Source organism: Diabrotica undecimpunctata, chromosome 1 (genome assembly GCF_040954645.1).
Source record: "Diabrotica undecimpunctata isolate CICGRU chromosome 1, icDiaUnde3, whole genome shotgun sequence".
Classification (NCBI taxonomy): Eukaryota; Metazoa; Arthropoda; class Insecta; order Coleoptera; family Chrysomelidae; genus Diabrotica; species Diabrotica undecimpunctata.
In genome coordinates, this window is record NC_092803.1 from 76,503,318 (window position 1) to 76,516,732 (window position 13,415).

Genomic DNA, 13,415 nt, shown 5'->3' on the forward strand with positions numbered 1-13,415 from the left:
AAGAGAATTTTTGCCTAGGTGCAATTCGATGACCTTTGCCAGAGGCGAGAGGATCGTGTGAGTTTTTTCATCTTTGATTAGTACATCACCAATCTTTAAAGAATGAGTAGCGATGTTCCACTTTCTCCTACTTTGGATCATATTTAAATATTCTATGACCGCCTTTTTTAGAAAGCTTGATGAATTTTCGAGATACGCTGAAAGAGGGAGAGACGGTTCTGTGGTATTTCTGAGAAATCTGGTTCTGGTGGACTTGTGAGACTTTTTCTTATAAGGAAGTGTCCGAGCGTTAGCACTGAGAGATCATTTCTCATTTGAGTGTTAAGTGTTTTGAGTTTAAAATGGCTTCGATTTGACAAATTATTGTATTAAAAACTTCAAAAGTAAAACGAATGTTTCCTACAAGACGATAAACATGGTATTTGACACCTTTAATCCCTACCTTATGCAACCCAAATTGAGAAGTGTTACGAGGCACTCCAAATTTAAAGCAAATAGAGTTTTGCTTTAAATCTGTGTGTAAGTTTGAGTCAGAGCCAAAATTAGTGATCCTTTAAGAGAAGGTCTTAGTTTGAAAGAGGTCGTTTAACTCAAGAAGCTGATTGCGGGCACCATAACAATTAGTAGCAGTGGAAACATTGCACATAGTCGTGTATTATCTCCTTTGTTTGTATTATTTCAGTGGTGGGCCAATATTTCGAACTAAAATTTGACAATATAGTCAGTGCACCTGCACGTCCCGATTTCATATGGATTTACTTTATCATTAATTTGATAACTGACTGATTAGAGGGTAGTAACACAGGATATTTCTGTTCAAATGAAATTGAGGTAAATTCTAATTTATCACCTACATAAAAAAGTCCATTTTTTCAAATACGAAGGGGTTTACCTAATAGTTTTATCAGGTTTTATCACTTTGTGATGTTTCAACTTATGAAATTATTTAGAAAAGGCTTTTGCTTGTATGTATTTAACAATCACAGTGGCGGAGGAGGCTATTTCACAAACCTGGAGTAATCCTTATTCTAAGGGTGTATTAGTAGAAGAAGAGAAAACTAAAAACATGAAAATCTCTGAATTTTTGAGAATGACGAAAATTTATTAAAAACGGTATTTTTAGCTTGAGATATGTCAGAGGTTGTGCTTATAGTGACTAAGTTTCAGTAACTCTCCCGTCCATTCGTTTATACTAAACTGAGTGTGTCTGAGTTTCAGTAACTCTCCCGTTCATTCTCTTATCCTGAACTGGGAGTAATCTATTGTACTGGAAATTAAGAAGGGAACCTGCGGTCCACATTTTTGTTAACCTTTGGCTGAGTGATATCTGAGGCTTTAGAGGGCAAATCTTGCTGGTTTATTCACTCGCGAACTGGTAGTCGTCAAATAGACAGGGTTCACACGCGTGGTTTCTCGTACGAGTTTGTCTGTCGCGAATTAGCGGTTTTTTTCACGTGTCCCACGGTACTGTTTCTGTTAAACGGTAGTTATCACTACGAGAAATAAAGAGCACGTCTGGTTTCCACGTGAATCAACAGTCGAGGCAGAGAGTTTTTTTTTCATTTTCTCAGACACGTCCGTATTTCTTGAGGGTGAGCTTAGAGAGGAAGTAGGGAATTTTTCTAAGAGTTAAATTCAGTAATGGCTTTAAGATTGAGGTCGAGAATACAGGATTTGATACAGCGAAAAACATAACATTGTTTTTCGCATGTCAAAAATTGAACAGTATTTTAAATTGAAACTGAACTTTTGTTCAATCAAATTTATCAAACCTTGTATCCAACCATCCAATAAAACATCGCTGACTTTTACATCATCACAACACCACCGACGACGTAGACTAATACTATCCACTCACTATACATTCATTAGGAATTCTCTGTTTAATTGTGAAAACGAAATTTTTTTTAATAACTGTCAATTTTTTTTTAGAAAGCTTTATCAGTTATGCTCAGAAAAAAGCAGAGTTTGCAAATTTCTTCAGTCTCAGCTCCGAGGAGAAGAAAAAGCAACGCAATGGTGAAATTTGCCCCAGCTATAACAACAAAAAAGCTGACTGATCCGAGATATTAATCCATATGTAATGTGTAAAACAAAGCAAGTCATGACAAGATATCTTGGTCAGTATTAGAATAAACGCGACCTGGCATTTTTAATGAGAATTGATAAAATGTTATTTTTTCTGTAGCCATTTGTATCATCAAAGGAATTTCTTAAAATAAATGACAAATAAATAATTATCATTATTATGGTGTATATTAGGGGTGACTTCATTCTGATTATTGCTACGACTAATTGTATTATTTCTTTGTTTTTGATAAATTCATTTGCTTGCATCCACAACTTTTCCAGCTGTTCGATGTATTTTTAGTACATTTCTCTTAAAAATGAAACATTCATGTTATAGATTAAACTAAAGTTTACAAAATTGAAATGATCTTTTACGTATGCATAATAAAACGACATCATTGCAATAAATGTTGTTCGACATAACATAGATCTATACCACATAAGCATCTAACCATTTTGGAAAATTCACACTGATAAACGGAGATTTAGTTTTAAACCAGAAAGAATTTTAATGTTTGCACTGACATTAAAAAGTGAAAATTTGCGATAGTCCTTTCAGGGAACTCGCCAGAAGAAAATCAACTCTCATCAATGCTATAACATTTTCTAATGATATTAGATGCTGATAAAAATTGGTTGTTATTTTTACTGTATTACTGACTATTGTAATTATGAAAATAAAAGAAACCATAATAAGTAATTTAGAGGGGTTAATAAATGAACAAAAAGATAAGTACCTTTGTTGGTAATAAAAATCTAGTCAGAGGTTCGATAAATAGTTTTTCTCCAAGATATTTTAATAATATTCACTAATCTTTTGGTTTGTTATATTAAAATGAAAATAAAGTCTTATTAATGCACAATGACTGAAGTGTAGTTCACATAGATAATGAGAAGGTGAACTAATAAATAAAAGTATAAAATGAGAGATCAAAAAAACCGAAATGTTGAAAAATAAAATAATTAAATCCTGTAATGTCAACTATTCTGAAAACTCCAAAGAGAAGGGCTGCAGATTCTACTAAGTTTTTGTAACTTTAGTTTAAAAATGCTCAGTAGCCATTGAATGCAACAGAATGAATGAACCGAAATGATTTTTGAGGCACCTGATGTAAAACTACTTTTCTAGGACTTCAAAATTTGACAATCAAAATTTAAATCACGAATTTAACAATTGTATTGATATTAAAGTATATTATTCGTGTACTCACTATAGCCATTGCACGTACTTTATATTTAGTCACATTTCATTTTAAACGACAGGTCATGTTTATCAGAACCCTGGTCAATATAGATTTATGATCATTTGTTGATTCTAGAAAATCAATTATTGACACCTTTAGTGACAAAACGACTAAGTAGATGTTTATACTACACCAGTATACATTCCAAGTACCTTAAATGTCTCAATATTCTTTTAGAGCATGCACAGTGGTTGATTTTTTGAGCGTTAAGATTATTTGACGTATAATAATAGACTGTGTTCTATTTTACATAATTTTAAAGTATGAATCTAACTTTTAGATTATCGATTGATACGAAATGATGGATATTTTAATACTTCCTTTATTTTTATCATTGATGCTCTTTTTAAATCAAACAAACGAAGTAGGTACCTACATAACTTGCAAATTGTTAATTTTTTTTTGTCTGTTGTGTTTCATCTTAAGAGCATTTCTTATCGAAATTAAGGTTTCAAAAGAAACGGCTTTTAACTGAAGAACTATTAATAAACGAGAAAAATACAGATTTGGAAAAGTCGAGGTAATCAAGTCTACACAAGTGACTTCGAGATCAAACCTTAGAAATTCGGAAAAGTAGAAAATGTTCAGTAACTAGTAAGACCATTACCTTAAAAAGATCCAATAAAAATACACTATCCAGGATTATCGTATAAAACCGCTATTACTTCAGTGTAAATATCTTTTTTAAATCTCGTTTTTTGAACTTAAGAGAGTAGAGATGGCAATATACTATCATCATAACAATTTTCACAACTGAGAAATATAGGTACTAAAACAGTGAAACAGATCTCAACAATCCATATATGCATCTTTAGACCAGTCTTCCAAAATAACATATGGAGAAGAACAGTGTTAAGAAGAATACTTGGGAAGGGCGGCAACGAACGCTTACAGACAAGTTCCGGAATGGAGTAGCTAGACAAGGTCGAATAAGATTTGAACCAAGAATCTTCGACTCGTTCATTATTTTAAAGCATCTTCCAATATGTTTGTTAGTAAAGAATATTTAGGTACTGTCACGGTCATGGTGAAGTTATTTAAGATTTATCATTATCGTAATAAAATAAAAAAGATGTGTTCCTTAGGTGCTTCCTTACAGTTGTCGTCTCAAATAAAAAATACTACCAGGTATATATGGAGACGATCAAAATAGCTTAAACTCACATATGAAATCTCCATATTAATCAAATCTCACCTGTTGCCGTCTTTACTAATTATCAATATCTACTGTTTTTGCTATTCTTAGATCTTTTTTCTTAGTTTTCGAAGCCATATACGCCAGATAACGTTTTTCTATGTTATAGCTTATACACTCATGTATATGTTCTGGCAATACAGACTTATGACGTTCCAGTGAAAGTTCAAAGTTGGAAGGTCTCCAATGTGACTGTAATATATATTTGGTGGTCCAGCTTCCATCTCTTAAAAATAAATTTATAAAACACGTAGTATATCGGTAGATTTTTCTTTAAAACTGTCGTCTGCGAATCCTATATCGATTGATGATATAATATTTACAGTCGTGGCTGATATCAGTCTATCTTTAGAAGTTATTTCTATTTTGTATATTGTGGTATATATTTTATTTATTTACAGTGCACAACAACTTCGTAGGCTTAGGGCAACGTTTGCATTTGCATTACTTGGTAAGTTATTTTTGAACTAAAGTTTTTGTCGATACTTCTCCGCCTTTTTATGTCTTCTACCCCTTCTCCAGTCCAAGACACTTTTTTTTAGTTTAATATTCTTTTAAGTAAGTTTTAAGGTTTTCTGGTCATCTTGTCATTAATATTTTTCTCCTTCTACTTCCTATGGGCCTCCTACGTAAGATTATCTCGTGAATTCTTCTTTGGGTTTGCTCCAGACATCCCATTATTTGTGCATTGGCATAAATGTCGTAATTTTTTTAATTTAATTTTTAATGATTTTTCTTTCATTGTAATGTCTTTTTGGCGCTCCTTGCCCTTTCTTAAACGTGAACAGCGATTCTCTCTTTATTTTCTCTGTAGTCCCGTTTGTTGTTATGATTATGATTAATATTGACATTATGATTTGATAACATCATTGCCTGTCTTGGTTTGCATTTCGCTTTTGCTAGATCTCTACATTCCTCATCGAACCTATTCTTTACATCTTTAGTTTTGTTTTCATATTCAAGCATTTTTCCACTGCGTATTTCGTCACATCCCAGTTCATTTCTGCTTTCGAATTCATTTTTTTGCAGTTCCAGCTGTATGTGTTACTTAGACTCTTGTCTTATGTCTTCCTTCTTTAGTTTGCTACTGTCAAATCTCATAATGTTTTTCTTGATATCTAAGCTTGTTTGTCTCTTCCCCTCCCACTGCAAAATATATCAGAGGACACAGAGGAGACACAGTCCGCTCCTCTCTTTGTCCAATTCAAATATGGTCTGCTTGTTTCGTTGTTTTACCATCAAGAAACGTCCATGTTCCTTTGTAGATAATTTTTTTTTCAACTGCGTACTTTTATTACTAGGCTATTTTCTAATGCGAACCTGCGAACCTTATCAATATTTTCCCCATTTTCATTAAGCATAATTGCATAATGTGCAAATAAGTTATACATAGGTTCTTTTCTTATTTTTGCATTACACTCCCCCAGATCTTTATGTTTTGGTATTTTCCTGTCGTAATCTGTCATCGCCCTGTCCTGTAAATGTCCTCTGCGAATAATTCATAGAATATGTCTTTATCCTCATCATCCTTCTCTTCTATCGGAACATGTATATTTAGAATGCTTTAATTTCTCTTAATTCCTCTGTTTCTTAATAGAGACATTCTGGAAAAATATTACATCTTTCATTTCAGATATCGGATTTAGCCACCCATATTATATAGAATATTTTATCTTTTTTTCTAACATCTTTCTCCTTTTCAAATGTTATTTTGACGAAGCCGATTTAAAATCATTTTCCGTTTCTATTTTTTTATGTGCCTTATTGCTTTCTCCATAATGATATCGTTCTTACTTAGATCATCATCAGTGGCATTACAGCTCGTTATGAGCCAAAGCCTTCTTCAGAACAATCTTCCATTCGCCCCTTCTCTGGGAACTCTTCTCCATGCTTTAACTCCGATGGATTTTAGATCATCCTCTATGTTATCTTGATACCTAAGTTTTGGTCTCCGTCTGACTCGTCTTCCCAGTGGTCCTCTTCGTTGCATCTTCATCTCGCCTAATTACATATCCTATCCATCGAAGGCGTACTAATTTAATACATTTTAAAACGTCAGGTTCCACAAAACTTCTGTATAACTCAAAGTTTTAGCGCCTATGCCACAAACCCTGTTCTTGGACTCCTCCATATATTTTCCTTAGAATTTTTCGTTTAAGCAATTATTCGTTGTTCTATGTAAGTGACCACGTTTCCGATCCGTATGTTAACACTGGCCTTATTAGTGTTTTATATATGGTAACTTTAATTTTTCTGGGTATTTTTGGAACCATCTGTTTCCTCAAGCCATAATAGCACTTATTGGCAAATACTATTCTTCTTTTAATTTCTTCGCTGACATTGTTGTCTTTGGTCAGCAGCGAGCCCAGGTAGACGAAGGTGTCCACACCTTTCAGTTCCAGATCATCAATTAATAGTCTAGGTATCTGGTTGCCTGATCTAGTCTTACTTAGATCATGAATAATAATAATGGTTTCGTTTAAGTTTAAGTCCTGCTCCTTCCTCATTACTCCGTTCTGCTGTAGAATTTTATCATAGTTCTCCTTTGATACTGTTGTTGTGAAGCTATTTTCTTGTGACATTTTAAACATTGTGGCATCACTTTGATACTGTTTTCTCGCTTAAGAATTTGGATTTCTTCTTTAAATTATTTTGTTCATTCCTGATTTCTTATAGTTCCCTTTTCATTTCCTTCATATCACTTCTTGCATCTTAGGCCATTGCTAGTAGATCCTCACTGATGATCCTCTTCTTACTTTTCGGAAAAGATTCTACTTCTACTTCATCTCCTTTTCTACCTTTAACACGTCTGATTTGTATTGTTCTTCATTGTGACATCGCGGAAAAAATCTACTTCCAATCAACTATTCGAACAGCTGCATTTTATCAATGCTTCTGTCTTATTTAAATGTATTTATATTCTAATTCGATCGATTTTGTTATCTAGTACTCGTTTTCTTAACTTTTTTTTTAAACACGCCACGTCGGAATTATCCCTGTGTATATAGTGATATACTTATTTCTGTACTTAATTTTGTATGGTTTCTGTTTTACATGACTTCTAGAATTTTGTTCTTTGTTTAATTTAAACATAACCGTTTAAAAAATGATTACCTCGTTTAAAACTAACGTTGTCTGGCAACAAAAGAAAAATAGTAGAAGAAAGACAGTCAAGTCTATGCTAACTCATAAAAATAAGTATTATTATTTATTCTACCACCTCGTATTGAAAAGAAACAATAAGCAATATAGCAAATACTGCATCTCAATCGTTATCAGGTCTCCAATACGATAGAAACTTCTCATCATTATGATCTCCTTTTTCTGTAGAATAGAAATCATAACTGGTACCTCAAAACATCAACAACTTCATATAAACTTTCATGCTCAGTGATGATATATCTAGTGTTAAAATATATTTTTATTATTATTATCTAAGGATTTAAGTAATTAACGTCACTGTTATTATAAAATGTAAAAGGAGTGACATAGTAAACAGATACTCACAATGGCAGGTATTTTACCAGTGAATTTGTACATACATACATTTAAATACTAATTATTACTATGCAACTTTTTCAAAGTGTTGATAATATTTATGTTTAAACAAAACCTAAAAGCAAAACATGTTTTAATGTCCAAAGAATATCATCAGCTTGACATGTTTCGTTTTAACAACAGCTTCCTCAGAAGACAAAGTTTAAACTATTTTAGTGTACAAAATTTTTTTAATTGGAATATTTATTATTATAGTTTCTACCGAGTTACCGTTCGTTTGGTTTTTTTCGGAAACCTTTTGTTGTTATAAAGGGTCGTGCAGCTAATTGACTTATCTTCTATTCGTGTTACCTTCTGGCCTATGTTTTACTGTTAACGACTACTTACCTATCTGTTAAATTAGAAATTGAAAAGACCAATAACCAGCCTTTCGAAAAGCCTTTGGAAAGAGACACTTTCGAATATCTGGTTGTGCATTGAAAATGAAATCTGTGTTTTTAGTACGATTGATTTCTAATATTTCGAGTACCTACATCTAATTTTTTAGTTTTGTGTCGTCTATTTAAAATTTCAAAGTTTAGGTTGAATTGATGAGCGTCAATCATCTGTTGAATTGATTTTACTATGGAAAAAACAGTTTCTCCTGTCTTCCTAACTGTCTTCCGTTATCAGTTGTTTAAAACTGCATACTGACTGACCTGTGTATACTTTTGGTCATGTATAATTATTGCGGTAAGACATATAGTGGAACGCTTGTATTAAATATATTTTGTAGGTTAATTCTACTTTAAGATATAGTGCGGCGGCTGGTTGTTCTGGTAATTACATATGTAACTAACATATGTATTTTTACTTTAAAATGATGAATAAGAATAATATAAATTACACAAAATTGTTATCTTGACCCATATTTTTTTAATTCTTTCAGCCGCCCACGTTCTATGTTGAATCTTGATATGTTACAATTTTGTAGTCTGTGAAGTTCTTTAATCATAGCATCTGTTACTGACGTGTTATTAATTTTCAAAAAAATAAATAATAATATTTCTAATGCCAATAAAAGATGCACTCTTTGGCAGCGATTGAAATGCTTTCGGTCGCAATTACCATAAGACACTCTAGGATAAAGTTGAGATGTTTTTTAAATTGTACTTTTTAATGGAAGCATAGTATGTGGTTTCTGTTTCAAGTTCTTCGGCACTGTCATAACTTATGCAATGACACAATATCTATATTTTTTCTGCTACTTATTTTTTGTTTCCGTCGAGAACCAACCTTTTTCTTCTTTTTATAGTGCCGTGCACCTATAGTGCGTTGGCGAATTATCTTAAGGCCAGACGTCTGTCTTTTGCGGCATACAAAAGATCGCCAGTGTTATTTATGCCTTCAAGTTCTTTATGTTCCGTAGCCACATTTGTTTGCGACTGACTCCTCTCTTGCCTTCAATTTTTCCCTGGATGATTAGTTGAGGGATTGCGTATTTTTTTCCTCTCAGAATATGGCCGATGTATCAAATTTTTCGTACCTTGATCAAATTGAGTAGCTCTCTCAGTATTTCCCTTTCTTAACACTTCCTCGTTTTTCACCCTATCTGTCCATGGTATGCGGAACATTCTTCGAAACGTCCACATTTCGAAGGCCTCCAACTTATTAATGGAAGGTACTCTTATCGTCCATGTTTCCATGCCGTATAACAATATGGACCATACATAGCATATTTAACCATCCTGTAGCGGAGATTGAAGGAAAGATGGCGGTTACATAATAGCCGTTTAAATTTGATAAAAGCTTGTCTTGCTTGTTCGGTACGGCATTTTATTTCGGTAAGTATTTAATTGTTTTCACTTTATCGATTGGAGCATTATCTACTTGCAGTTGTATTCTTAAAAGTGCGTTTTTTCTTATTGTCATGCATTTAGTTTTTCCAGCATTTATCTTCAAGCCATATATTTTTCCTACGGCGTTTATTTTATTTAACATCAATTGCATATCATGTTCGTTGTCTGTTATTATCGCGGTATCGTCGGCGTAACGAATGTTATTTATCGGAAACCCGTTTACCATACCATAATAGAGAACCAACCATAATAATAGAATATACCTAAATCAAAATAGAGAAAGAATAGAAAGATTTTTGGATGATAATTTTCTCTTTCCATTGCCAAAATAATTTTTCGTAAAAGTATTCGCGCTTTTTGTAAAATTATTTCAAGAGTTTACCAACTCCCGTATGAAAGTTTGGACGTAAAAAATCTACTTCAAGTAGGGACAGGGACGTATGATTCCCCGTTAGTGATCCATTTCCGTCGACATTTTGCCGTAATTTAATGTTTTTAAATATGTTATCTTCAATTTAAATCCAACTACTGCACCGTTGGGTTTGCGGGTAGTTACGCAAGTACTCCAAACGTTCACTGAAGATGGACTGATTAGTCCGAGAACGATCTGAACTTTATTATAATTCATTTGGATTTTTTAATTTAGTTTTTTAATTAAATATACCACTTACAATAGAAGTTTTTTAGTTCGATGTTCTAGTTTTTTGTACTTATATGGTATACTGACAACTCCCGGGAATTATACAATTTTAAGACTTCTAGTGCAATTGTTATATATTTAATGGAATATTAAATCAAAAATCTAAATGGTCTACAATAATTGTTAAAATTGTTGTTCTTATCATAACAACTGGGTCGGTTGTTGGTCGAATTATTGAGTTTGAAGTTTTTCGATAGTTAAAGTGTTAAAGCCATTGGTTTGGCTAACTTTTCCAGGGGTCGCCGGCGTTATAATATATTTTCGTATGATTTCTTGGAAAATAAACGCACTTGCGTAGACTTTTTATTTTTAAATTTTGCATGGACAATAAAAGAGTGAAAAATTAAATATACTAAATTAAATAAAATTATACTATATTCACTAAAATAGTAAGTTTAATTCTATTTTCTGAGAAAGCTGTTGTTACAGCGAAACATGTCAATTTGATGATATTCTTTGGAAATTAAAAAAATCAGTTATTTAGACTTATATTTTGTTTTATTATTGACCAAAAAAATCTTTTTCTGACAATTTTGTTTGTGTGTAGTTTCGACAAAGTAGTGCAAGGAAAGCCCTTTTTGCATTATCTTGTCGTCTAATAAATCGTTTCCTGGCTTACATTTGTACGACATTTAGAACTTATTTATTGAATGCGTTTAATATTTATCAATAAGAACAATATATGATTTGGTTGTTGTCATAGTCACCAATTCAGAAACTAAAATCAAGTGGGAATATCAAGATAAAAGTTAAAACTCAAATAACTTTTCTTCTTCTTTGCGTGCCTTATTATTTAAAAACATTCACTTTTGTAAGGATATCACGGCCTATTTTACACTGTTTATAGCAGTTCTGAAGACGTCTATTGTTGTTTTTCCACTACACTGCTTTAAATTTTGCAAGTAGAACCTAAGTTGTCTCCCCAGTCCTTTTTTTCCTACCATTTTTCCTTGTATAACCAATTGCAGCAACTCATTTTTTCATTTCTAAGTATGTGACCAAAGTAGCTCATTTTTCATTCCTTTACAGTGTTGAGGATTTCTTTTTGTATCTTTCTTAGCGTTTCCGTGTTTGTTACGTGTTGCGTCCATACTATTTTCCACATTCTTCGATAACACCACATCTCAAAGCTGGCCAGTATTTTTTTAGTTACATTCGTAATTGTCCAGGCTTCGACTTGATATAAAAGGGATGCCAATTTCTATTCCGTTTTCCGTTGCGCTTTTTCGTGCATATTGAAAGCACTTTTGGCTATTTTAATGCGTCATTTTATTTAAAGGCTGCGGTCCCATTGTTCATTTAGCTGACATCCTAAGTAATTGTATCTTGGTACTTTTTCTATGCTTCGTCTGCAATTTTATTCTTACTGACAATGATGCGTTTTGTTTTTTATGTTCATAGCCATTCCATACCTCTCGCAGTACTGCATAGCACCATAAACCATTTGTGATCAACCAAAATTTGCAGATCTTCTCGACTGTCCGCAAGAAGTATTGTATCGTCTGCGTATCTGAGGTTATTCTCTAATTTTCCGTTAATTGATATGCCTTTATTGATATCTTCTAATGCCTTTTTAAACATCTCTTTTGAGTACATATTAAAAAGTAGAGGGGATAGTACATATCCTTGTCGTACTCATCTACTTATAGTTATCTCTTTAGATTTTTGTTGGTCTACTCATATTATGGCTGATATCGGTATAAATTTGTAATGATTCTCACATCCTGATCTGTGTTCCGTAATATGTTTGCCAGCCTTATGGCAAACTTTTACATCACGTTATTGCTCTTGTATTTTTTATTTACAGCACGTTTGATCTTTGTCAAATGTCTTTGAATATGCAAATGTTATAAATATATTCTGAAAAAGTTGTATAATTTAAGGAAGCAAATAATATTATAAAAATAAATTTCTCGTGTATACACTAATATTGTTTACAAAGAAATTAGACTATTTTTTGCGTTATTTACAGTCAAAACTGTGTGTTATCATCGCTTATAGTTCGGGAGGTCGGGTTGGTCGATTTAAAAATAATTTTTCAGTTTTGTACTTCAAGATAATGTCCTGTACTAACGAGTTTAGAGCCATTTATCTAGATTATATGGACTGGGTTACATTCTTCTTCTTTAAGTGCCATCTCCATTATGAAGGTTGGCAAGAGTTGGAAGTTAGTAGGAAATACTGAAAAATATTTATAACGAAAACTGGAAGACTTATAACTCTGGAAGAAAAAGTTTTTAAACTTAGTAATACTAATAGAGAGTATTTGGAGAGTTAGCATTACAAATAAAAGGATAATTTTGGACTGTAAATTAATTGTGAAAACTAAGTACCTCAGTGTTTAAAGCGGAAGGAAGCGAGTGGTGTGTTGTGTGTTTCTTTGCTTATGCTATTGCTATATATTATGTATCGATCAGGCCAACGTATACGAAGAACTTTTCGTAACGCTCTATTCATAAAAACTTGTCTTTGGTGTACTATTGCTGCTGATATTCGTATCTTCCACGTTTCACAGCCATACAGGAATAACAGCTCTTACACTTGTGTTAAAAGTTTTTAGTTGAGTAAATCCTGGATTTTTATAACATGTCATTAAGCATTACGAGCCTTATTAATTATTTCTTGCATATCGCCCCCTGACACACCGTTACAGTCAATTATGCTGTCAGGACACACAAAATCCACCACTCTCCTAACTTCCTGGTAGTTGATCACAATAGGCTGGTTGTTTCTGGTGGTAAATCGTATTTCTTTGGTTTTGTTGATGTTTATTTTTCTACCTTCTTTGATTCTTGTAGTAATCTGTTTATTTTTAGTTGCATGTCCTATTTTGTATGTGCTAAGATATTAATATTATCAGCGGAATGTAG

General features: G+C 32.7%; 1 protein-coding gene across 2 annotated transcripts in view; it reads left to right on the forward strand.

Annotated features, from left to right (window-relative positions):
- The window catches only part of LPCAT (lysophosphatidylcholine acyltransferase), a 222,438-nt gene extending 209,870 nt beyond the window's left edge, over nucleotides 1–12,568 (forward strand). For both annotated transcript variants that reach the window (XM_072544453.1, XM_072544451.1), the window contains exon 11: nucleotides 1,933–12,568. In XM_072544453.1, coding sequence (XP_072400554.1) covers nucleotides 1,933–2,060 — 128 coding nt within the window. In that variant the 3' untranslated portion in view covers nucleotides 2,061–12,568. The remainder of the gene's footprint in view (nucleotides 1–1,932) is intronic.
- Nucleotides 12,569–13,415: the final 847 nt, after the last annotated feature.